Source organism: Phyllopteryx taeniolatus, chromosome 10, assembly GCF_024500385.1.
Source record: "Phyllopteryx taeniolatus isolate TA_2022b chromosome 10, UOR_Ptae_1.2, whole genome shotgun sequence".
NCBI classification, from domain to species: Eukaryota; Metazoa; Chordata; class Actinopteri; order Syngnathiformes; family Syngnathidae; genus Phyllopteryx; species Phyllopteryx taeniolatus.
The window spans coordinates 19860788-19888177 of NC_084511.1; the positions used below are offsets into that span (position 1 = coordinate 19860788).

Sequence of the window (27390 nt, forward strand, 5' to 3'; positions counted from 1 at the left end):
GGAATAATAAAAGCACTGCGGTTTCCTCCCACATCCCAAAAACATGCATGGTAGGTTGCTTGAAGACTCTAAATTTCCTGTAGCTGTGAATGTGAGTGCAAGTGGTTGTTTGTTTCTATGTGCCCTGCGATTGGCTGGCGACCGGTTCAGGGTGTGCTCCGCCTCTCGCCCGAGTCAGCTGGGATATGCTCCAGCACGCCCACGACCTTTGTGAGGATAAAGCGGTACAGGAAATGGATGGATGGATTCAATACACCAGTCTTGGGCTGACAAAAATATGGCACCTATGGTAGAGTTATCATTTAGCACCATCTGTTGGCGAAAGGCGGTAGTAATTGCAGAAGCTTACAACTTTAAACCAAAGATGTTTGCTCTTTCCAGCCCTGCCAACCTCATGTAGCATGCAAGGACAATCTTTTTCCCATGAAGCTTGCTGTGTAACTGCCCCTTGAGCATGGTGATGTTGATGCTTCATAGTGGCAAGCCTTATATGTTTTTACTCTAGTGAAGGTATTAGTCATGTCCCTGCCAGTCACACTGAGTCAGGACACAGTAGCCCAAATCCTATTGACAAAATGAGATATGACATTGCAATACTCAGCACACTATCATAAGGGTTAGTTATGCAACTGCATGTGCTGTGAATCTTTGTTGTGGTCATTGCATCGTTAAAATAGTTAGGTAGACATACAGTATATGGAATCATATACAATACTTTAGGCTGCCTGGTTTAATTTGCCCATGTATTTTCTCTTATCGGATATATTTGAAGGGCATCCTTCAAAAGGTACTGCACATTAAAGGTAGGGTTTGCAGTTTAGAAAAACAATCACTTTTTGTCATAAAAATTGTCTGTATGACCTGACAGTAGAATATGTACAATCTTATTGAAATGAGATTTGGGGGGGTGCATCCCTCTCTGGCCCAATCTAATTCCTCAAATGTCATTTTAATTATTGTTTTACAAGTTGGCATGGTGGGGCAGAAACACCTTATCACAGACTGGAGAGACAGAAGGAGTGACCAAAGAGAGCATGCACACATTACTTTTTGGGGGGAGTCGGATTTTTTTCCCCTCGGTTAGCAACCAAAGTTAAAAAGAAGGAATTTGCCAGATCCTGAGACAAAGCGAGAGTAAACATGTAACATGCAGTTCACGTTAATGAGGGGTGTGGCTTTAGTCAGAGACGTGAGGGCTGGGAGAGAGAGCAGTGAAAACTGCAAATTCTACCTTTAATCGTTCACAACATTAAGTACACCTGAGATTATTTTTTCAAAAAATAACAGAGGTTCCTTGGTATTGGTAGATCACCTTTAGATCATTACCAAAATGTAATGGGTTCTTTCTTGGCCCATGCAAATACCCTTCTTCAGTTTCATTTCATATTTTTTGTGCAATCCTGATAATTAAATGAGTGCTATTTACTGTTACTATATCAAGTAGTTATGATCTATCCTATGAAGGACAGATAGTTATATCATTAATTATTAATTCTAAGATCAGTTTTGATTGACATGAGTTAAAGAGCCATCCATCTACTATTTCCCACTGCTTATGCTGTTTATAGTTGCTGACTGCGCGCCAGACAGACTACCCTCTGAATGGCATCGCAAAAGATAACACTGGCACTCAAATTTACACCTACGGTTAGTGACTGGGATTCGATCCTACACTGGCTACACAAAAGTCAATCATGTGTACCACTATACCACTAATCACCTGAACTAAATAGATATTTGTATTTTAAAACCCACTTTCCTTAGTGTTTTTGGCCAATAATAATAAAAAGGACATACAAAATATAGTTGATTGAGAATTTGTAAAAGCACAGTGTTTGTATTGGGTCTCGCTTGATTTCAGATGTAGGTGTACCTAATGTAGTGTCCTGTAAGTATTTATTGTTGCACCTTGTGTGTGGGCCAAGCCGCCTCTGAGAATCTTTGCCAATCCCAGCTGTGTGAGCAGATTGCAAGCCAGACAGGCTGCAGTGTAAGACTGCCAGGCCCAGCCTTGCCCCACTCTAACACAGAGAAGATCTCTGTACCTCAGAAGCTGCTGCGCCCTCGTCCTCGCCCGGCATCAGCTGTATTGGATCTGTGGAGGCCAAACCCAGACCGAGATCTCAACAACCATTATAGTGAGTTTGGCTCACTATGCCGACGGAGGCACAGACCTAATCCCACCATGCAACACTCACTGGGGCTTAGATGGATGCCTGCTCGTCCCAGGCCCTGCTCTGTCATTGAAGCCAGTGTTACTAGCAAGATGCAGTCCACGGAGTTGCACCACAGAGTAAGATGTTAAATTACCACACAGGCATTTGTACATCAATTAACTGAATTTGGCTTCAATATTCAAAAGGTAATATAAAGTATTTCTCACCTAAACAATGTAATAGAAAGTAATTATATCCTCCTTCCTTTCGATCAGTGATTCTCAAAGTGTGGTACTAGTACCACTAGTGATATGCAAAAGAACTACTGGTTAAGTACAGTTCAGTTGTATTTAACTTTAAAGCACAATACATTTGCATTTAATGTTGTAGAACTGTTTGTTTTCAAACATTTATTTATTGTAGGTACAATTTTTATTGAACTTTTAGGTGCCCTACATTTTTAATTGTTACTCATTATTTAAGTACAGCTTTTTAATTTTCCTATATTTAAGCGTAGTGTTCATGTTTAAACTGTGCATAATGTTACAGTGGCTTACAATAATATTAAATACAGTATACCTTTTAATAATAAAATCGCTGTCTCGTTTTTGATGGCCTATTACGCTATTGTATTTTACTCTTGGTCATGATGGTGGTGCTTGGAGAGCTAAGTATTTTTTTCAAAATTCAAAAGGAGGTCTGAATCCCACTTACTGATAAATAATAACACAAGACCATTATGAATGAACACACTACAGGTGCTGAAGGGCAGCCCATTCACATTATTTATACACTACTCAGTGTTAGCTGCAACAATGCAAGCATGCTCTTCTCTGTTTGTAAGGAAGGCGTTTATTTCAGGATGATGCTTCTTTTCCACCAGCACACATCTGCCTCTCACTCTTCTGTCTTTCTCTTTGTGATCTCCCCTTACCACTCACCATTTTTTTCCATGTCCAATTTTCTGCCTCATTGCTCCCATAAGTGTTACTTCTCATTGGCCTCACTCAAAATCACTTTGTTTGAAGCTAAGAGGCTGCCTGGCTGATTTGATGTACTGTACTGTATAGTCTGACAGTTTACAGCCAGGCATGCACCACTAACACACCACCTCATTTGGCATGCTGGATGCAAAATACTTGGAATTTACTGAACAGGCAGAGAAACAGGATTTTCAATAGATGTGTACATTTAGCCTGAGTATATCAAAGCAACCCTGTATTGAATATAGGAATTGTCCTAACTCCTGAGTACCCTCCAGGCCTTGTCTCGTCCTCCCGGTGGATCTCCATTAGAGCCACCACTAAGGGTTTCTCTGCAGCGGTGCCACTCCCTACCTCTGCCCCCCAGCACTTTAACTGCTTTGGCTCTTCTCCTGCCTCATTCAGGTACTACATCACACATATATTTCAATGTCCACATATGAATATGTTTGTTTGATTAAATTGCATTATCTAACTTACTTATGCCTGTCCAACAGCTGTGGGTCAGTCATCCTCATCATCAGTACGTCTGCGGTCTGAAGGCAGTAGTTGCAGGAGGAAGAGGCTGCTACGACCTGGGTCAGAACCATTGCAAGTCAACATTGTAAGTCGAGCATACCCAGCATTTACACTCACAGCTTTGCTGTCTCTGAAGTTTTGAAGAGCCATCGATTTATGGAACAGCTCTAAAGTGAAACCACAAAGGCTGAGCACACACGCCTTACGCTTTGTTTCAAATGTTTCTTTTTTTTTTTCATAAGAATAAATCAAATTGAATATTAAACAATGAATGTTTATTGAGGCAGTAAACCAAATAAGCCATTTGAACAGCATGGCGACACTTGGCTACACACCAACCACAGAGTAAACTCAGGTTTTTATTTGATGATCGCTGCTGATAGGAGGAAATATTGATGTGGTCAATGTGATCACTAAACATATTTTCAACACTGATTAAAAAAAACAAAAACACTGTATTATTTATTTGAGGATTGGGATTCATTGTCATCCAGATGCTTTTGCTTTGATGTTTACAGATGTTACTGTTTTGTATTACGGGGGCACTGCTACATTAATCAATTAAGTATGAGTATAGTGTGTGAGATGTTAATGACAGTTAATGGCAACCGCAAACTGAAATTCATATTTATTTAAATGTCCCGTATTTTGGCTATTTAGACCTCCACAGAGTGACTTTCTAACATGGACTTAGTATAAAATTGATAATTCCAAAAAAACTCCTTGGTTTTGTCATATGAGTGTCCATAAAAGGCCCTTCTGAGAGCTACATCTGTTTGACCCAATGTTATATCTGGTTTGTCCATATTTGGCTAAGACCGCCCCCATTCCTCTGATTGGTTGCCTCCATGTAGAAGACCCACTAGAAGAAGACCCACTTGGACTCAGGAACGCGTGGACTATTTTGATTCAGATTTCACATGTTTAATGAGGCACCATAGAGATGATATTACATCCCATATACTAGAAAAAGTTGGTTTGGCAAAATATGTTCCATTTAAACTCTCTTAACTTTAATGACGAATGAAGGTAGCAATGAAGTGCGCGTACATTGCATAAGTTCCAGTGTATATTCTTCTCATCTGTCTACACAAGGCATATTGACGCTGGTCCATCTTTAGCATTATCAAAATAGAAATAATAATCATAATAATAATAATAACAATTATTATGATTATTATTATTGGGCGCCACGGTGGACGACTGGTTAGCACATCCGCCTCACAGTTCTGAGGACCTGGGTTCAAATCCGGCCTCGCCTGTGTGGAGTTTGCATGTTCTCCCTGTGCCTGTGTGGGTTTTCTCCGGGTACTCCGGTTTCCTCCCACATCCCAAAAACATGCATGGTAGGTTAATTGAAGCCTCTAAATTGCCCGAGGTGTGAAGAAGAAGAATCACCTTTTATTGTCATGAACCTGCATGCATGTACATGAAATTTGTTCTCTGGATTTAACCCATCACAGTGAACACACACACACGTTAGTGGAACACACTCATGGCTGTATTAGCTCAAATGGGTGCTTATACTAAATACCGAGCAAATGGTCTGAATACTTACGCCTGTGTGATATTTCAGTTTTTCTTTTTTAATAAATCTGAAAAAATGTCAACAATTCTGTTTTTTCTGTCAATATGGGGTGCTGTATGTACATTAATGAGGAAAAAATTAACTTAAATGATGTTAGCAAATGGGTGCAATATAAGAAAGAGTGAAAGGTTACGGGGGTCTGAATACTTTCTGTACCCACTGTATATCCAAGATAGCTGGGATAGGCTAGCTATGCATGGTGACTTTTCCAACTCCAAGTGTTTGCGTGATATTTGAGATATTCCTCCCTACCCCCAAATACTTTAGTCAAATTCAAAATTATATGACCTTTGGAGCATTTGAATTTTAACTTACCGCTGTAGATGTAGGACCAAACAGTCTGACAACAGCATAGGTACTTTGATATGCAAGTAGCCTTGGGGCAATTATTGGTGTAGTGGTTACAAAGTGGGTATAGGTGCGTTGGTGTATGTTGGAGGGGTGGAGAGGGTGTTGGTGCGGTTGGTGCGGAGAGGTATGATCAATGTGGGAGGCATGATGGGTGGGTTCTCATTGTAAAACCTATGCATGAAGAATTCAATGCAACATACTATTTGACATTTCAAGTTGAATCTACTGGTTGATATCTAAGTGTTTGTGTTTAATTCAGAATTTGGAGAAGTGCAACGTGGTCTATACAATATCCCCACTATAAAAATTATTTGATTTTTTTTTCTTCAGTATCATTAATACTCAATCTAGAATTTGATTTCTTTAAAGAAGTCTCAAAATAATTAAGCATTTGGCGCACTTGATGCTACATGGTGTTCGCAAACCACTGCACAATGTTGCCATGACACTGCCTGTCTTGCGTTCATTTACTTGTTTCTATCTTGAGGCAGCCGTATTAGGCAAGGCTAAAAGAAGACAGTGTGTGGGTGAGGGAGAGAAAAGGGGGTGGAAGAGAAAAAGAGAGGGAGAGAGAACGAGAGATGTTTCCTGTTTTGTGTGCATGTTTACGTCGTAGCCTGCCCTAGGGTAGGGACGTGAACCACTGAAAAAGTCGCTGAATGGTGAAAGACATTTATGTGAAGCATCGGCAGATGTTACACATTTTGCATGTCTTATTTCAGGATACACGGATTGAGGCTTTGACCGAATGTTTTTAGGTACACTGCAGTGTGTGTTACAGTTCCTATTAGGATGACTACTAGCGCCCTGAGGCCGCAGGCAGAAAGAAAGCATTCTCACTGCAGTGGATTAACTGCTAATGCTGACGCCTCTCTTCTTCATTTTATTTAAATGGATTTCTCCTTCAGTCACTTCCTCCTCTTCTTTCCTTTCCTCTTCTCTGTTAATTCTTCAGATTGAGGGGACAGTTTTCTGTAGTCTGGTACTGATGCTGTGATGATAGCATCTGGACTGACCAGTTGTGAAAAGGAAAAACTTATTTAGGGCTTAATGTAGATTAAAACTAAAATTATACATGATTAAGTGTAATACCAACCGGCGGGTATGTGCGGTCATAATCATATTACGCAACGCTATTTATTAATTATGAATGCATGAGTCAGCAGGCAGTGGTTAATTGGGCAAAGAGTAGGCCAGTTATGGAACGCGCTACTTGTGCACGCAACTGTAGACACATGCTTGGGCACCAGTTCTCATCTGCGGTCCCTTCTCGAGATTTCTTATTTCTCCTCAAATGGGGTTTTGAGTTTTTCCTTGATAACCTGGGGCGTTTAGATCAGGGGATGTTGTCAGTCTTTGTCAAATGTGGGCCTGTGAAGCACTTTGAGAGTCTTTTATGATTATACAAATAAACTTGACTGTATGTACAATACTTGGCACTTAACCCTCAGCCTTACTGACACTTCCTTCGCACAATACACTCACTCAGATAGAGAGAACATGGTATCATTGTTTTCAGAAGAATAAATAGAACCAGGTTGTGATGTCTTTGTCAAACACAAGCGGGGTTTACATGGAGCCTTATATTCAGCTTAGAATCAGGTAGAATCCCAAACCAAATAACAATGGACCACATAAAGACCACAGTTGGAAGAAACAGACTGAAACCAAATGAATTCCATTTGGTTTTGCAGGGGTACAATATCCCTTTCTCCAAACGAATCAAAAGTCATGTAAACGGTCAATCGGAATGTTGTCAGTCTGCATTCTGTCTGCGCAGGCTCTGTCTTGACGTAAATCCGCAGTGACTTCATTGTTTACGCACTCGAAAATATGGCTGCTTCCAAACAGAGCTCGTCTACGACAGAGCTTTTAACTATTTGTGTCTTGTTTTTATCAATCTGCTGCTTCAATAAAAGGAAAAATAATCGCAACTACTTTGCTAAACAGACTACTGACCTCCATCTTGATAAATCGTATGATGTTTACATAGATCTTCACGTCACACGTCTGTAAAACGGCTGTTGTGATTAAATGTAGTGGCATATGTAAATACCAAAGCAAAATACGGTAGATCACATCACATGTAAACAGTTGACCTGAGATCTTCAAACTGAATGATTTCAATCAGACAGAAAAAAAGTCAGCATATAAACCCAGCTACTGTTGAAGGTGTATCAATGAAGAACTGCCAACATCTTCATTTCTATCTTCTCTCGAACCTGTCATTGGTGTTTATTCAGCACTACAACTCTACCAAGGTGCAAACTCATATCCACTGTGAAATTCTCCAGCCACCAGCTGTAACAGTTCTGATTAAGTGCTGCTGATGGAATCTAAGCAGGTGGTTGTGTCACAGCCTCCTGAGGTTGTTTCTTCTACCAACTGGGTTTGTGCCTGTCAGGTGTGGTCATGTGTGTTATTGTTGGTGCATGCACGTGCGCCTATGTTGTGTATTTAAGTGTGTGTGTGCGCGCGCGTGTGTGTGTGTGTGTGTGGGAAACAGAGAGGCTCAGGGCCTTTTTCTTATATAATAGTCAAGAGAATTTCCTTTGCTCACTATAAAAGCCATTCCCACTTTTATTTAATGTGGCTGCATACTCCCAGAGACTATGTGGTAACTCTCTGATCTGACTCACTGGAGTAGCCTGCTTTACTGTTACTCTATTATAATTAATTCTCTGTCTCTTTCCAGACCTTGTATGTCTGTGCTCGTGCAGATTTATATCTGTGCTTTGTTGTTGCACATTGTATTACATACTTCCATAGTGCTATTTGTTTGTTTTTTCAGCATCATCTCTGAAGCAATCATATGTCGATGTTAGATTAGGACAGTTAGGGCATTTTAGTAGATGGTGTGACAAATGTGTTATGTAATATTTCTTTTGGGACAGGTTTAGACCATGCAGTACTTATTATCCAGCATCATCTGTACCTCAGTCATCATTTTGTTTGGTTCTGTAATTTTCATCAATAATTATACTGATAACCTCATTCTTGACTGTATTCTTTCTATTGTAGCCTCCTTAATTCCCCTTTATCAAGTCATTAGGACAATTTATCTGATTCCAACTGAGTAGGAACAGATTGAGGAAGGTCCTTTTCTGTTCCAGCATGAGCGCAAAGCAAGGTTCATAAAGGCATGGATGGATGTATTTACTGTGAAATATTGGGATTAACTCACACAGAGCCTTGGCCCCAACCACATTACAACTTTAACACGCTGAACTACAAAAGGGATTGTATGAAATGGCAAAGATTCCCACAGACTCACTCCAAAATCTGAAGACTGCGATAATGGTGCCAAGTGTCACCATATTTTTCTCCGTACTGCAGTGGCGTTTTTTTATTTTTTTATTTTCCAACATAATTACAGTCTCATTACTAGTAGTTATTATTGTTGAGGGGATATTGTACCACAGGTCTTGCCAATGTGAAGTGGATATGCAAATATATCAATAATGTTGTCTTCAGCTGAAAAGTTTTCATTTTATTGACAGTGCACAAAGTACTTGGTACTTGACATTTTGGATGCACCCTCAGCTTTCTCCCTGGTCACCCTCAGGCCAAAATCTTACACACTGAAACTTTACCTTATTGGCAGAATTCCATCTGAGCTTAAAATGTGAATAAGATAATAGTGAAACATAATTAGCAGTTAATAAAATATCCAAGTGATTGATTTTTTTGGGGGGTTTATTTTTTTGTTTACTTGAATACTCAATCTTCCAGAATTAAAGTTGGAAGCATATTTAGTCTTTCTTGTGCTTGATATTTGCAATGTAGTTCAAATGATCAGCAAGCAACTGTAAAAAAAAAAAAAAAAAAAAAAACATGCAAAAAAGAGGACAAAATTATTTTATCTTTTAGGAAAGACAATTTAGACTATTCATGCACTTATGCAAAAGCTGACCTCTTGCACATACAGGGATGAGAGACACAGTATAAAGATCACTTGAACATGTCTGCATCACCAAAGAGTTTTGGGTATTCGTCGCAGCTTCTTTAGATTGTCTTATCACTCGCAGCATCCCTGATGCTATGTTCATCTGCTTGATTACAGTATACACAAATATACAATGCAAATGTATTTCATTCCTGTAGTGATCCCATTAAGGCATGGCAGTATAAGCTAATTTATTATATAAACCTCCCACACAAGAGAATCATTGAATAGGACCTATAATTGTGGGGCCTATAATTGTGACAAACTCTTGTGTAACAAGCTGCTTGGGCCTATCAGAAGTGGTTTGTTAACTCTGTCATAAACAACTCAGCTACTCCAGGAACGTTTTTTTCAGAAGGGTTTGTGTATTAGGTTTATGAAAACTGTTCAAACTGACTCATGCAAATCTTACTGGACAAACATACAGGCCGAACATGCTCAGTGGAGTTCAAGCAAGTAGTTTAAAGTCTGACAGATGTTAGCTTCCTTTAACCTTCAATGGATTGGGCACATACAGTAAGTGGTGGTGGTGACCCTATTCTAAAATGAGACAAGTATAATTGGCTGTAAGGCGTTCTAGTTGTAATTGTGTCCTGCAGGGCCATGTGAAAGATGGGGTAGATTTTCCTGGCAGCTGACACTTCCTGTGTACATTATTTTATTATACTTCCTCTCTGACTTCTCAGGCTCCCTGCTACACCAATGCAGCCTCTGAGAAAGCCCTCCATCACAATCATGTACAGTATTATGCAACTACTTCACTCCTAGTATTTTGTTCTTCACCCTGCCTTTAGAGCTAGACCTCAGTCTTCTTTCCCTCTCCCCTGCCATTAACTTGAGTTTTACTCCCCAATGTTTATTTTTCATCTGCTCACCTCACTTGCATTCTCTCCATGGGGTCCTCCCTCCAGGCATGTGAGAGTACAGTACCTGGTTCTTGGGGGCCGTTCTACTTTCTTGTGGGACTGTGAGGATGATAGCATTCTTTTATTTTGACTGCTTTTTCATTGTTATTTTGCAGTGCAACTCAACATTTAAGTCTCCCAAGTCTTTGATGGGTATCAATACCTTTGTTGGGGAAGGAACTGTGTTTGATAACCTAAGAAGGTATTGGGACTTGCATGCATCATAAATCTTAAAAATGTCTCCCTACTAATAAGTGGAGAAAAATGGTGTGATTAGCTCCATAAAGAATTAAGGCTTGAAGACAGACCAAGCAGTCTTGAACCTAAATATCACTGCACTGAAGAATTGTGTGCACCAGTGAAGCTGTGTAATCCGTTTGGATCAGAGAACAGATACAAACATCTAATATACAGTAAGGCGATTCAGCAAGACATTTCATGGGGGGCACATTTTCAAACAATGGGGCCAAGGACCACTTCTGTGTTTGGACACTGTTATTGTTATTATGGATATAATGTCACTCTGCCATATTTTAGGGTTAGGGCTGGCATAACTGAGTTATAAATAAAATAATACAAATGTGGAGGTCATTTTCTTTCGGGGGTTTGGTAGGCAAAGGCTGGTCTGTAAATTTGTGACATTTCCGTGTCTAATTTTCTTCTCGAGTTAATAACAGAGATCACATTTACATTATAACAAAACTTAGTACATGCTACTGATTTGAGGGATTGCAATTGAGCGAACAGCTGCAAAGAAGGATGATTCATATAATGTGAAAGCAATGCACAAACAGTGACACAAACACTGTCAACAACAATATTTTATGGATTCACAGGTGTATACTGAATAAGTAAGCATAGAGTCAAGAGGTTTTTGTCAAATACTCTGTAAAGGTGCATCAAATTATCAAATATAGTTTCGCTGCATCAATGCACTGTCCAAAAGTTTATAAATGGGTGTTTTGTTGTAAACTCCCTCCACTGCTTGGTCTTTTGTAATGACTACACTCGTAGCAAAGTACCAGTACGAAAAGGCGTGTCATTAAAAATGCACAGGTGTGACAATCATAGATTTTGAAATTTGCAGGAGCACTCTACTGGTCCGGGTTAACTGCAAAAAAAGCATCTTAAGTGTGAACAGAACAGACTTACATGCAGGTCTGGTGTCAATAGACAGGCCTGTTGAAACAGCCTAAATATAGGGCCTCCAGTGTGCATACTGTTGTGGTCAAGTGTGTGAGAAGACTGTTTATTATCAACCATAACAAAAAATGACTTCAGCTATAATAAACAGGGGGGATGTAACTATACTGCTCTGAAGTAGACATTTTACAAAACTCTAACAGACATTGCATGCAACCAGAAAACACAGCCAGGCTTCCAATGTTTAAGGCCCCAGGTGGCTGCCAGTGCTCTGATGAGTTGTGACACTAGTAAACACACTCATAACTGGCACAATGCAAGTGCAGTAGTGCAGCACTTGACTGCAACAAATCAATGTTGAAACAGGTCATACATTTTTTCACATTTTTCCTTATAATTGTCTATTTCTGGGGGTTTTGTACACATAAACACACATGCTACATATTTTTTTTCATATACAAATATCGATATATAACATGCTTTATCTTTTCTTCAAAATGTGACTTCGGTGAAATTGTTCAGAGGGTCGAAATTAGAATTGCTGATTAGATCATCTGTAAATTGTGGTGGATGCTAAATATCATGGCGGCACGGTGAACGACTGGTTAGCACAACTGCCTCGCAGTTCTGAGGATCCGGTTTCAAATTCAGCCTTGGCTCTGTGGTGTTTGCATGTTCTCCATGTGCCTACGTGGGTTTTCTCCAGGTACTCCAGTTTCCTCCCACATCAGAAAACATGCCTGGTTGGTTAATTGGAGACTCTAAATTGCCCGTAGGTGTGAATGTGAGTGTGAATGGTTGTTTGTTTTTATGTGCCCTGCAATTGGCTGGCGACCAGTTCAGGGTCTATCCCGCCTCTCGCCGAGAGTCAGCTGGGATAGGCTCCAGCATGCCGCGACCGTAGTTAAATGAATGAATATGTGACCAAAAAAAATGCTGCAGAGATGCATACTTTCATACCTTTACTTTCAATGACTATTGGTACTTGCTCCTCTTTCTAACCCACTAATTGCTCACACAATTAATCTGAACCAAACAGCTGATTTTTTTAACAATGGTCAAAGGCCTGGGTTCAAGAACATGCATATTTTTAGGTATTATGTGGCATAAAGGTCCTGGGAGAAAGCAGGACATCAGTGTGGTTGCTGTGGCGATAGGAGAGAAACAAAAGAACAGGAGCAGACTGGAGTGGAAATGGGTGTGGTGGTCATTGCCTCAATAAGCCAAATGCCCTCTGGCCACAAACAGATTTGATCACACATAAATTCTTATTCAGAGAATAATAGTCTAAAAATGTTTGTGGTCTCATACAGATTTACTCAAGAAAATTCCAGGGTTAGAATTATGCATTTTGGGCCACTATCGTAAAATACTATAAAAGACAACCCTCGATGAAAGTTATTATTTTATTTTTTTGCCCTCTAGTTAATTTCACTGGAGCAGCTATGGACCAACGTTTAAATTTTGTTACTTCTATCCACACATTATGTACTGCAATTCATGACTGTTCAAATAAAAAAATGATTAAGAAATATATAACTAGCTAACATTGCTGCCTTGACAGAGGTCTGCACTTTATGAATGCTTTTGTTGAATATGAATTTGACATTAGTATAATAAACTTTATTCACTTAGTGGCTAGGAGAAGTGACAGTTCCACTGTCTCTTTGTGAGACGTGGCCTCTATTTTGACCATCCACTTACGTTCCCAAGTATGGTTTGATTCCTAGACGGCTAGAGACCACATTACAAAAAAAGGTCAGTTAATTTGGCATTAATCTATTTTTGTTCCTCATTGCAGATGTAATGATGCACATGATTTTTAACCAAAATAAGTCTTCACATTATAAGCCAATGTTTTCTTGCTTTCTAACCGAGATGTGATGTTGATCGACCTTACAGTTAAACAATAACTGCTGCAGAAATATGAGACCATTGTTGTGCCATGCTAGACCAATCATGTACAGGCAAGTCTTGTTTGGCATAAGGGCTGTTTTCAGGAAAGCCTTTTCATTTTCACAGACAAATTTGTGGAAAAACCATTCTAGTAGTAATTCAACATATAGACCTGCATCAGCAGCTACTGTTTATTAAAATACCTTGGTGATACTCCTTTGCAAGTTCTCCTCTCAACTAATGTATATTAAATAAATGATAAACTGGTCCATCAAGTTTTAAGTAGGATGAAAATGTGCCTGAACATGATGACAGCTTGTCAGGCAGTAGGGTCGGCTCTCGATGCATAATGTTCATGGAAAATAAGCTCAGCATTTTATCAGATGTAATACTGTGAGGAATTGTACTGTTTTCACAAACTAACTGTCTTTTGTATATGTATGACTGAATTAGCATTTGTGTCTGTGCAGATTTAGACTTTCAGATGTGACCTTTGTTGTCTAAATGTCAGAGAGATTGGAGAGTGAGCCCACAGTGGAAGGGCACGCTTATGTAATATGCTCCCTCTGCCTTTCACACACATTCATTGACACACACACACACACACACACACACGTATATGCACACATATACTAGCACAGAGCAGGCTCTTGTTTGAGAAGTGTTGTCATATCTTAGCTGTGATGCTTCGTACAGCTCTTTGCAATTCACTGAAAGCCTCACTTTCATGAGCCTTCGCTTTTATCTGAATATATGTGCAGAAAGTACCCTGGAAATTATTTATGGCTTTAAAAATACTGGTGCACTCCTTTTGGTGTTATCATCTTTCAAAAATATTCTTAGATCTTTGATAGAAACCCGAAGCTCTATGTGAAGTTGTGTTGAGTGGTAGATTGGATAACTTGTTTTTGGGATTGTGGTGACTGAACTGAACCAAATGCAGCCTATGAAATTATTTATGATCACAGAGAGCTCCCATCATAATCTTCAAAACAATGAAGACATAAGTACTCGGAAAATACAGAATTATCATTCCCAAGATAGCAGCTATGCTGTTGATTTGAGTTACAGTTACAATGGATTTTAAACTTATTCTTTTTCTATGTACTGTAATCTAGTCCAGGCATTTACATCTGGGGGTTTACATGGAGCCTTCTATTCCGATTATAATCGGTTTAGAAGCCTAAACTGAATGAAAATGCTCCATATAAATACCTCAGTCGGAATAAATGGGCCAAATCCAAATGGAATTTCAATTGGTTTCACAGGGGTGGAATATTCCTTTTGCTAAACCGATCACAAGTACTTTTTTGTCATGTAAACCGTGAATCGGAAAGGTGCCGGGCTGCGCTCTGTCTGTGCATGCTCTGTCTTGACATAAATGCACGGTGACATCATCATTTACACACGTAAATATGGCAGCTCCCACCCAGAGCTCGTATGCGACGTAGATCCTGTTTTTAACTACTTGTAACTTGTTTTTATCAAGCTGTTGATTTCTGTGTAAAAACAATCCCATCTACTGTGCTAAATAGACGCTAAATAGACACCCATCTTGATAAAAGACGTAATGTTTACGTCGATGTGCGCATGTCACACGGATGTTCTGATTAAATGAAGTGCACATGTATCCACCCGATCAGAATAGATCACGTCACATGTAAATATTTGACCATTGTTGTTCAATCGGAATGACAAAAAAAGTCTGCATGTAAACCCAGCTAATATCAAGAGTCACAAATATATTTTCCTGAAATGGGTAGATTAAATTATGTTTTTCATTTTATCTATTTTTTTATATTTTCTCTGATACAGTAATTGGTTGATCGGTTTTATATTAATACAATTAAAATCAGTACATACGTTTAACAATGTTTTTTTAATAAATAATTGGTTAATTAAGTTAATTGAGCCTAATGCAACAATTATTTTCTATAAACTTGATTCATGTTGTTGACCAATAATTTTGATTCACACAATTAAAACACCACTTGGCTTCTTGCAATGCTGAGAAACATTTGTTGACTTTTTTCATTTTATAGTTCTCACATTTATACGGCTTCCATTTTATTTTAATGAAATCTAATGGAAGTGGGGTCACTGATGGTGTAGTGGTACACTCGCCTGACTTTGGTGCGGGCAGCGTGGGTTCAGTTCCCACTCAGTGACGGTGTGAATGTGAGTGTGAATGGTTGTCTGTGTCTGTGTGCCCTGCGACTGACTGGCGACCAGTTCAGGGTGTAGTTTCGCCCGAAGTCAGCTGGGCTAGGCTTTCAGCGTCCCGTGACCCTAACCAGGATAACCGGTGTTGAAAATGGATGGATGGATAATGGAAGTAAACCTGTCATGAACCGAACAGAGGATAGGACCCAAAAATGCACAACTCCAAAACAAATGGACAGTTTCCAAAAAGAGAGGTTTAATAGACGGGCATAGGTCGGTACACAGGCAGGCAATCCAAGAAAGGCAACAGTATCCAAAAACATGAGGCAAAGAGGCAAGGTCGATAATCGGAACAGGGTCAAGTCTTACTGTGAGTCTGTGACGTGGAAACAAGGAATGCTGGAACGCGACGACAAGGTACAACGAACTGGCAACGAGAGGGAATGAGACACGAGGTTAAATACAATAGGTAATTAGGGTGAACGAGGCACAGGTGGTGAAGATGCTCACAGGAGCAGGTGTGTGTGAAACAGGGGGGAAGACAAAACCCGGAACACACACGCATGACAAAACCATACTTCCCAATCTACGCAATCCATACATCCATGTTTGTTCTGAAGGTAAGCTTTAACGCTTAGCTATGTTAGAAAACACGTTACATAGTGTAGATAAATGTACATATCTCAATCTACATGTTTACATTTCAATTCAGTACTTCTCAGTAACACAGATTTGTAAAATATTCTTACGTTGGATATCGGTTGATTGTTGCCATGGTATTATATTAAACGTACATACACGTAAAAAATTGAGGATATATTGGATAACAGAATGACACCTGACTCCCACCATGCTAACCGCTATCTAGCCTTGAGGCTAATGCTAGCCTGTCATGTCTTTGCTACTGATCCAAAGTTTCGCTATAGTCTGTTAACATTTTATCCCTCATTTTAGCACATCTAAGGAGACTGGAAAATGTATAACAGCTGATATGAACTGATTAGGGTTAATCGGGGGGGGAAACGACCAAAGGAAAACGAACAGGAGTCAGTCTATTACTCTTTCCGTGTGTCTAGCTTATCCCCCCCAATCTTGACTCAACATGGCAGACAAACAAATGTGTCTATTTACCTCAATGTTTGGAGTTCTGTACAAGGCGCACATCACTTTAAGCTAAACATTTAAATCATATTCAATGCACCAATAACATTAATTGCACTATAAAAACTTGTTGATATTGTATACTACAAATTTAAATATTCAAAATAAAATGAAATTTAAACTGCCAGCCCTCCCAGTTAACGTGGATTTTTGACTTCAAAAGCTGTCTATGGCAGATTTATGAGAGAGTTGTGAAGCTTGTAATATTGCAGTATTGCCACTGTAATATCTTTGCGATTCACGTTGTCACTATACAGGGCTTCTTATATGCCCATTATTATTATTATTATCTCACTTCTCACTGATTATTTGGGCATATTGTATCTATTGACATGAAACAAGAATGACAGGACAGTCAGCGAGTGTGAGCATCAGAATGTTGCACAAGACTCATTCGAATGATTGTTTTGTCTTCCCCATGCGGCAGACTCAGCTGTTATACTGGATCGATTAGACGTACTAGCATCAGACAGAATGGTGAAAAATGCTGACATCATGCCAATGTGACTACAAGGTGTTCAACACTAAATAAAATGAACTCGTCATGAAATCCTCCCCGTACGATGTGACTAATGCCACATAGTCTCGGCAAGGCGGTGTTGTTAGAAGGGATGGTGGAAAGAAAGGTTGTGATTTGAGCCTAGTTGGTCAGTGAAGTCAGCGAGGGGCTGGCCGTGCCCCTCCCCGCCTGGTGTGATGTCGGATGCCGGTAGTCGAGCAGTCGAGGCTGATGAGTATTAATTCAGGACCGCCTCTGAAACACTGAGCCCTTCTCTGGCTGGTCGCCGCTCACCGGAACGCAGCTCTGCAGCTGCGAACAGCCTGCACGCCGCCTTTCCCCCGCTCGTTTTAATCTGCAGCCCGGAGAGTCGCTGGTTTGCAGGGGAAGAGGCAAAACACCGTCAGGTGTTGATCAGCAGGGAGAAATCGCGGTGCAGACTGATGACGATGATGATGGTGAGGATGATGCATCCCCTCCTGTGCCATTATGAATTACCAGACGCAGTGTGAAGAGGCGTATCGGCATCTTTTTTCCACGTTTTGCCCAACCGTAAAGGTGGATTACATGCTCGCCTGGGGTCTTCACCGCTGAATACCGCCCGACTGAGAACGCCTCTCACGGCCCGCAGTGCTGCGCCATGGCCTTGGATGTCCAGACTTGCGCGGTGTTTACGGTGATCGCGTTGCTGGTGCTTGTGAACGTGCTGTTGATGTTCATCCTCGGTACTCGTTAATGGATCTGCGGTCGGGGCCCGGTTCGCAGCGCACCTCGCTGGCACACAGGAGAGGAGAGACAGGCGGTGCGCGGTGTTTGAGAGCGGGGACACCCGGCGCTCCTTCACGGCTACGCGTTGAAATGAATGACGTTGGTACAACATCATGTATTTTGTGTTACCCACTCCCCGATCCTTCGTTGTGTATTGTGTCCTCTCACCGTTCGTTTGTGATAGATTATGTTGTTTGGTGGTGGGTGCCCTGCGATTGGCTGGCAACCAGTTCAGGGTGTACCCCGCCTCCTGCCCGATGATAGCTAGGATAGGCTCCAGCACGCCCGCGACCCTAGTGAGGAGAAGCAGCTCAGAAAATGGATGGATGGATGCATGGATGGATGGTGGTGGAGCGTACACATTAGATCTGTATGCTCTAACCATTTTCTGCGGTCACTAGATTTATCCCCGCATATAAACATGTCCCCTTCGTCGATCTCCTCTCTTCTCTCTCCTCCATATTGTAGTCCATGGTTTATGAGCATGAGAGTGATTCAATTATGTCATTTTTAGACTGAAACGGGTGATCATTTTTAACCTCATCCCTGCTGCTGCTTAATTTTTAATTATTATATATTATTCACAACATGGCAGCTAATAGGTGATCTCGCTACATGTGATATTCTTAGCGAATAGGTTTGCAAGTGCGATGTGTGCTTCAGACGCTGCATGATTATGGTAGTTGAACAGTAGTTGTGGACAAGGCTGGGCCTAATAAAGGAGGGCCTCCACTTGAGGTTTCCCCCATTTTAGATGCAGTTAAACTTGGCTCCCATTTCCAATGCTAGAATATTCACACTTCAACAATGCACATGTTTCTGAGGCTCACACTTCTCTGATCATTGCAATATATATATATGTCTTTTTTTATTCGCCAAGTGAAAAGGCTTGTTAGAGGGGAAATGCCTGTTTCATTTCTTCCATATGCAGCATAAGCCAATAAAGGATGGGAGGCAGGTGTCATGAATGTTTAATGAATGTCATAAATAGATATGCTAAAAGCCCATCTCAGAGTTGTCCATGACATTCCTATTATTAGTAATGGTGGCAGGCTAGTTTGCTTTGACTTTTTATTTATTAATTTATTTAGATATAACTGCTCTCTCACCCTGTAGGCTAAGTAATACGGTATGTGTTTGTTTAGTGAAGGTGGAACGGTTTCACTGCATGTGTAGACAAATACTTGGCAGCGACGTATTACAAGGGAAGGTAACTCTTCCACTTGTCATGGCATGTGGGCCGATGTTCTCTTCACTGCAGAACAAACCTTGAGTTTACGTCCATGTAGAGGCCACAGTACAGTAAGAAGTAACATAACAAGTAGCTGCCATCATTGTGGAATTTTACCAGCCTCCCCCCCAAAAAAATATATATATATATGGAATGAGAAATTGGCGGCACGGTGGCCCGACTGGTTAGAGCGTTAGCCTCACAGTTCTGAGGTGCGGGGTTCAATCCCCGTCCCCGCCTGTGTGGAGTTTGCATGTTCTCCCCGTGCCTGCGTGGGTTTTCTCCGGGCACTCCGGTTTCCTCCCACATCCCAAAAACATGCATTAATTGGAGACTCTAAATTGCCCGTAGGAATGACTGTGAGTGCGAATGGTTGTTAGTTTCTATGTGCCCTGCGATTGGCTGGCAACCAGTTCAAGGTGTACCCTGCCTCCTGCCCGATGACAGCTGGGATAGGCTCCAGCACGCCCGCGACCCTAGTGAGGAGAAGCGGCTCAGAAAATGGATGGATGGATGGAATGATAAATTCAATATCTTCCATGACAAATAAATTCAGGATTTTATTTTTTTTTTTCTAAAGTACAATATCTATTCTACTATCCACACTGCTCTTAGGAATAATGTTCAATTTGTGCTATTTAGGTAGAGTTTTTAGGGTAAGTGTCGTTTGAAACGTCACTGTAATTTGGATGCTTTGAACCCCTTGGAATTTAGGCTCGTATGAGTTACAGTACTGTAGATATTTTTGAACTGAAACTTGACAGCCAAACGGAGAAGGGGTTTCCCAAGTAGCAGACGCAACGAAAGGGTTGAGGAGCTATGGCGTGGAATAATGAAGTTATACTGTTTTACTCTAGTTTGAAGGTGTTTTTGAGGAGGCATTCTATAGGTGATATCACACAAAGATTTACCGTCAAAAGGCAATTTTCTTTCTGATACAAAAATAAATTTCCCCGGAACCCATCATCCAATTTTCTAACTTATTGGTGCTTTGCAATCAGGTTGAAGTGGCCATTCCAACCAGACTGCCATTTTTGGGTGATCTTGTCACATTTTGCTACTCTAAGAAAAGCATAATGATGTCGTATACTGTAGTGGTTATGGAACAATCTCAAAGTAAGCGGCACAGCACGTGTTAATTTTTTGGCAACTCTAAGTCTGCAGTGGCGTGTTTTATGCTGTATTATAGCATACAGTATTTGTATCGGGTATGTAGTCTTTTATTGTCTCTGAAAGCATGCATGTCTTCCACACATTTGTAATCCCTGCAGGACAGGTGCCTTCTTCTAGAGTTCTGTTATATGTCGTGCAAACAAAAGTGTCAATGTGCGTATGGTGCATGTGAGTGAGAAAACCATGTCTGTGAGGGATGTGCTGCTATTCCTCACTGGTTTTAGGAAGAGCTATTTCTGATTGGCTCCCAGACTCGGGGTATATGTGTATTACATAACAAGGTTGGCAGACGCAGGGAGGATGGACCGCGAGACTCACTCTGTGCGTCAGAAAGAGAAACCTCTCTCCGGAATATAGCACCCTGTTAATCGACATCTTGGGCTGAGCTCTCGTGAATAACCATAAATTGAGCTCTTTAGAAAGGGATCATCAATCATGATCATATGAGCTGGATTCCTCCATGCATACGCTCTCCTTACAGTTAAATGCTACGAAAATGGTAAGGCTTGTTGAAACATATGTATTTGCTTAATAATGCTACTAGTGCGTTTGTGCAGCTATGCTACCACTACAAATAGAGGAGGAATGCGGTGAGGCTGCCAGTGCAGTGAATCCTGATGCTTTGTAGTGCAAAAACAGAAGGACTCAAGCCATTGTTTTTGTATTTCTTGTAGGTCTGTTTAATATATTTTTCTTGAACATGCCACATATGTCCATGGTAAGAGAGACATTCCTCTGCATTCATTTGCTTTGACCTAAATACAAATCTTGCAGTTTGAAGATGGTCCTCTGGTCTTTAATGGTACTGTATAGGTCATATTACAGCTGTTAGATACGCAGGTTATGAGTGTTTGTGCGGAAGAGATTTCTGATGTTATTTGATCTGGCTATGGCTGAGCATAGCTAAGGCAGGGCAATTGTTAAGACTCATTATGTAATGCTTTTAATTATTTCAGACATGCAGGAAAAATAACACAATATATTGGAGAATGCTCATCTTAAGGATTATTGAAAGAGGAAAAGGAGAGAAGAGTAATGAGGAACATGGGTTTAGTGGATGGATTGCTATCTCACCCTTGTTCTTGCTTTCTGTTGCCTGTATTACAGCAGATTGATAGGAACTGCACTGTGATGAATTGGGCCGAAAATGGTGTAGTGCAGCAGTGGGGACCTAATAAGGTTTAATAGGGGAGCATCAAGGCTGACCTCTGTTCTGTATGTTCTGGCCTAGTCAGGTAGAACTCTCCTCTATTATTCCCTGGTGTATTTCTCCATTTTAATCATCTCAGTCTCAATTATATAAATCTAATTTCTCTTCCTGAATCAACACAAATTTTAAATCTTTTTGAGCATCCTCCATCCGTGCTGTTTCCATGGCAGCATGACACATGTTTTTGCAGTAATCCTCCTCTCTTCCTGAAGTGAAGAGCTTTGAGATATATGGTAGAGCTATTGTTGTAGCAGCTCACAGCCCTGTGTGATTGCCAATGTAATCAACCTACTCAGTGACATCTTTGAGCAAAAACTTGGAATGGGGGCATTGCATGGCATGAAAGGAAGAATTTAGCAGATTCTCATGATTTATTGCCTTAGTTTAACAAATATGTGATAAACTACTTTCCATTAGAAAACCAATAGTATGCAGTGGTTACTCATTTATCCCGAAGTGGAAATACAGTATATACATGCTCTATTGTGTGAGTTCCAGCAACAAGCTGGTGTCATCATACAGGGCCCTATTTTCGTGACCGGTGTAAATCCGGCACAACGGACGGCACAACTGTCCACCATGGGCATGTTAGACTGGTGCTGGTAATTTCATAGAGCAGTGAAGGCCAGTGGATCTGCCGATGAGCAGGCTGCACCACTGTGGGTGTTTTAACAGCTGACTTAAGTCACTGCCAATCAAAGCGGCTCCTCTCATTCCCTTTAAATGTGGTGCATTGACAGTCTCGACGTAGGTTGCGTAATCGCTGCTATTGTCACTGCTCTGTGGCAAAAGACAATGTAAGTGATTGTGTGTGGACCTCAGTAAGAAAATGCAGATGCACTGTCCAATAGAGCCCACAGTGCTGCACGATCTATTGTTTAAACATCGTCATCACAATATGCGCATGCACAGTAGTCAGACTGCAAGGTCCTTCAATGTAGGAGGCAAATACCTCAGGTACCCAACACGCACTGTGTGCATCATTCCAGCAATCACAATTGTACTGTGGTAGCAAAATATTCTGCAAATAACAGGCCAAATATTCTGGCTTCAAGTTGTTTATTTGTCACTCCTAGCTGTAGTTAAATGTAAAAGTCCTAGCATACAGTGATAAGAAAAGCTAGACATGCTAATAAGATTAGCGCAGATGTTATGGAAAATTATAACCCTTCAAACAACATGCAGGAGCTCAGAGTGTTATATACTTCTTGTACGATAACTAGTAATGAGGACATGGGAAATAATTTCATGCCTGCCTACGGCTACACTGAAGGGACAAACTTAAGGTGCACACAACAATGGGTGTTGTTTAAACTAATGCACTCAAATATAGAAATACTAATGCATATTATGTTAACGTGTAGAATAACAAATTGATTAAGAAACAATAATAGTGTTAGGAATGTGCTAATTACTATAAGAGTGTAACTGGGCATGAAAATAAATTATTTTAACTTGCTGTGTGGTTGGACTCGCATTTAAATAGTGGTAGTGGGGGCTGCCACAGACGATTATTTTGATCTTTGACTAGTCACCGATTATTTTTGTGACTAGTTGACTAATCGTATCATATCGCTGGCATCGGGCCGAAACCTCCTATGTCCAAATTTGGTAAATTCCCAAAAATATGCATGCGACTCTCATTGGTGACTAACTTGTCCGTAGGTGTGATAGTGAGTGTGAATGGTTGTTGCTTTATATGTGCCCTCCAATTGGCTGGTGACCAGTTCAGGGTGTACCCCGCCTCTCGCCCAGATTCAGCTGGGATAGGCTCCAGCATACCCGCGACACCAGTGATGATAAGCGGTACAGTAAATGAATGAATGAATGAAAGTTTGAAACTCGGATACAACAAAAAAAGGTCACACTTAAACTCTTATTCAGCCCATATTGTCTTTGTATAAAGACGTTAGCCAGAAATTGGTGCATTTTCATTGGTTTTAAGATTCATAACTTTATTAATATTTGTCACAGGAAAATTCTAATTATATCAAGATCTGTCTGATAATGCTGGTCTCATGCATATCAGTTGAAAATTTACACACATACATACTTTGATTTCTTTTATGTAATCTTTCACACTGTGGGATTGCTATTTGTAATGTGATTTCTCATAGTCGATTTGTACTGTTTGTCCAAGGTTTGCTGCATTTCTCAAAATGCTGGCTTTTCAATTGTATTAAAAGGCAGTATTGTGCAACGTATCAAACTAATCCTTCTTTCTTTGTCGACCAAAACGCTTCATGAAGCAGCGAGTGTTTAACTATCAAGACAAACACAAATTGAGCATCGTGCGGGCTCACCTTTCTAACCGGTTTGAAGCTGAAATATTTGCCCAGAGGTCTGTTGCATTGTGCTTTGCAAATTGCAATTGCCCTTTTTCTCCTTGCATTGCTCCTCATGAAAGCAACTGTATGTGTGTAAGCTAGTGGCTCCGCAGTGTTGACACCGCCTCCCTGCCCCCACAAAGACAATGAGTCAATACCTGACAAGAGAAATCCCTATCGTTCATTCCGCTTTAAGGAAACGTGCACGTGCTGAGATCCATGCGCAGAGTGAATTCTCTTGTCCTCCAGTCTCTTTGGAGCCGAGAGACCAGGAAAACCACAGGGTATATATATATTGAAGCAGGGGAAACTAGCGTTGTGTGCCGTGTTCAGTGTTATTTTTAGTACATGCCGCGGCCCACAAAAAAGGGATGGCGGGCCACGCGTGGCCCGTGTGCCATAATGCAAGGTATGTGCCGAAGATCCATCCATCCATTTTCATAGCCGCTTATCCTCACAAGGGTCACGGGAGTGCTGGTGTCTATCCCAGGTATCAACGGGCAGGAGGCGGGGTACACTCTGAACTGGTTGCCAGCCAATCGCAGTGCACATATAAACAAACAACCATTCGCACTCACATTCACACCTACGGGCAATGTAGAGTTGCCAATTAACCTACCATGCATATTTTTGGGATGTGGGAGGAAACCGGAGTGCCCGGAGAAAACCCACGCAGGCACGGAGAGAACATGCAAACTTCACACAGGAGGGGCCGGGGATTGAACCCTGGGCCTCAGAACTGTGAGGCAGATGCTCTAACCAATCGGCCGCCGTGTGCAGAAGATAATTAAGATAATTTGTAACTTTTATTTGTGTTCATTACGAACAGTCTCTTATTTACAATGTTGATCTGGTAATATTACAGTCGACTTTTAATAAACTTTGCAGCTTGTCCCAGCATTCCTGACACGGTTATATATGGTAGTGCAAATTAAAATGGTGATACTCTGGCCTTTAACATTTTTAGCTGTAAATGTTTCGTGCAATTTAAAATGGAACCAAAAACTATGTAAAATCATCTACAATCACAACATGGGAACTGAAAAAAAATATTTCATTGGCAAGATTTTTTGGGGCACTTTTTCTCAAATGTTCTGGATTAATACCACATGCTTTGATGTTGACAAAAAAGTTCTGATTTATTTTAAATGTACATGCATTGCCAGTCGTGGCAACGTTGCTCCTGCCAATGTGGCTGCCACGTAGGCACAACGCTTAGCTGGCCTGCTACACTATATCGATCTTGTATTCATATATGTGGTTATAACATTATATCAAACACATAACGTGTGCTGAAGTTAATAAAATCGACATAGTTAGCCTTAAGATAATGTTAACATTTACAGCTTCACGCAAGTAGCTCACAGCCGTTGACGCTAATATTAGCAGCTAACTAGCTAAATAGTTTCCCAAGATGACCGTTCCTCTTCATCAGAAACTGAATCAGCAACGTGTATCACTGTTGTGCTGCCATCAAAGGCAAATGTCTTTGTCTGTCTTGCAGGTTTTACATCACACTTTTTAGAGAAAAACAAAGCTTTAACATGGACTAATAAATCAATTGTGGTTATTGACAATTTTAATATTCGACGTACTCGTGACGAGTCGACTAATCTTGGCAGCACTAAAAGGTAGACTTCACACAAATAACTCAGTATACTTGTCCTCTATTGAGCATAGTTTATTATATTTTATTGATTATAGTTTAATAAAGGTGACCACGGTGGTCGACTGGTTAGCACATCTGCCTCACAGTTCTGAGGACAAGTGTTCAAATCCCGGCCTCGCCTGTGTGGAGTTTGCATGTTCTCCCCGTCACTGCGTGGGTTTTCCCCGGGTACTTCGGTTTCCTCCCACATCCCAAAAACATGCGTGGTAGGTTGATTGAAGACTCTAAATTGCCCGTAGGTGTGAATGTGAGGGTGAATGGTTGTTTGTTTATATGTGCCCTGCGATTGGCTGGGGACTAGTTCAGGGTTTACCCCGGCTCTTGCCCGAAAATAGCCCGGAAGACAGCACGCCTGCGAACCTAGTGAGGATAAGCAGTATGTAAAATGGATGGATGGATAGTTTATTATTTTATTATTGTTATTACTGTATATTATAAACTGTCCAAACAATACATATAGGGGAAAAAGAGAAATGTGTGCTGGTTTTCATATCACAACAATGTTATCCTATATTTTTTTCACATTGCAATACATATTGCAGGGTTACAAAAAATACCATTGGTCATTTTTTCCCAATATCCTGCAGCCCTAATATGAAATGTTTTAGCTGGACTGTTGAAATATCTAAAGTAAAATTATTCACCCTTTGATGATGCGTCACGTTGAGCAAACACAAAAGTAAAGAAAGGGGATTGCTCAAGGCAAACTGCCTTCTTTGCACGTTTGAATGCAGTGCCCTGTGTCCATTTCCAATTTTATCCAGTCTTCCATCTATTTCAGTCTTCCAAGTCTTCTCTCCTTTTTGTTCGAACCCTGACTCGCACATATTTGTCACTTTTTCAGAAATGTGGATTTTTTTGTTTTGTTTTTTTGTTTAAATGTTTAAGGGCGGCGGCACGGTGGACGACTGGTTAGAGCATCAGCCTCACAGTTCTGAGGACTGGGGTTCAATCCCCGGCCCCGCCTGTGTGGAGTTTGCATGTTCTCCCTGTGCCTGCGTGGGTTTTCTCCGGGCACTCCGGTTTCCTCCCACATCCCAAAAACATGCATTAATTGGAGACTCTAAAAATTGCCTGTAGGTGTGACTGTGAGTGTGAATGGTTGTTTGTTTATATGTGCCCTGCGATTGGCTGGCAACCAGTTCAGGGTGTACCCCGCCTCCTGCCCAATGATAGCTGGGATAGGCTCCAGCACGCCCGCGACCCGAGTGAGGAGAAGCGGCTCAGAAAATGGATGGATGGATGTTAGGGCAATAAAAATACAATTGTAAAGGTCCCATATTTTGGCTATTTAGACCTCCATTGAGTGACTCTCTAACATGGACTTTGTATAAAAGTGTCAATTTAATTCAAAACAACAACAAACAACATCATAGTTTTGTCATAGGAGTGTCCAGTAAAGACATCTTTGACAGCGACTTCTGTTTCACCCAGTTTTCTATCTGCTTTGTCCATATTTGGCTAATACTGCCCCCTTTCCTCTGATTGGTTGCCCCACTTGAGAGAGCACATGTGTTTATGTTGACCACACTGGCTCGGGAGTGGAGAGGTAGACGGAGATCTGCGCTAGTGATGTAGATAAGCTTAAGAAATTCGTAGGACCCAATTTCAGGCCTCTTAGCAAAAAAATGTCTGGAACTCAGGAATGCGTGGATGATTTTAATTCATATTTCACATGTTTACTGAGGCACCATAAAGCCAA

General features: G+C 40.8%; 1 protein-coding gene across 12 annotated transcripts in view; it reads left to right on the plus strand.

Annotated features, from left to right (window-relative positions):
- LOC133485269 (rho guanine nucleotide exchange factor 9) overlaps positions 1-27390 on the plus strand; it is a 60743-nt gene that overhangs the window by 2900 nt on the left and 30453 nt on the right. For 4 of the 12 annotated variants that reach the window (XM_061788704.1, XM_061788707.1, XM_061788705.1 and 1 more), the window contains exons 3-5: positions 1955-2293; positions 3418-3544; positions 3637-3743. In XM_061788704.1, coding sequence (XP_061644688.1) covers positions 1955-2293; positions 3418-3544; positions 3637-3743 — 573 coding nt within the window. The other 8 variants (XM_061788706.1, XM_061788716.1, XM_061788708.1 and 5 more) reach the window with 8 other exon arrangements.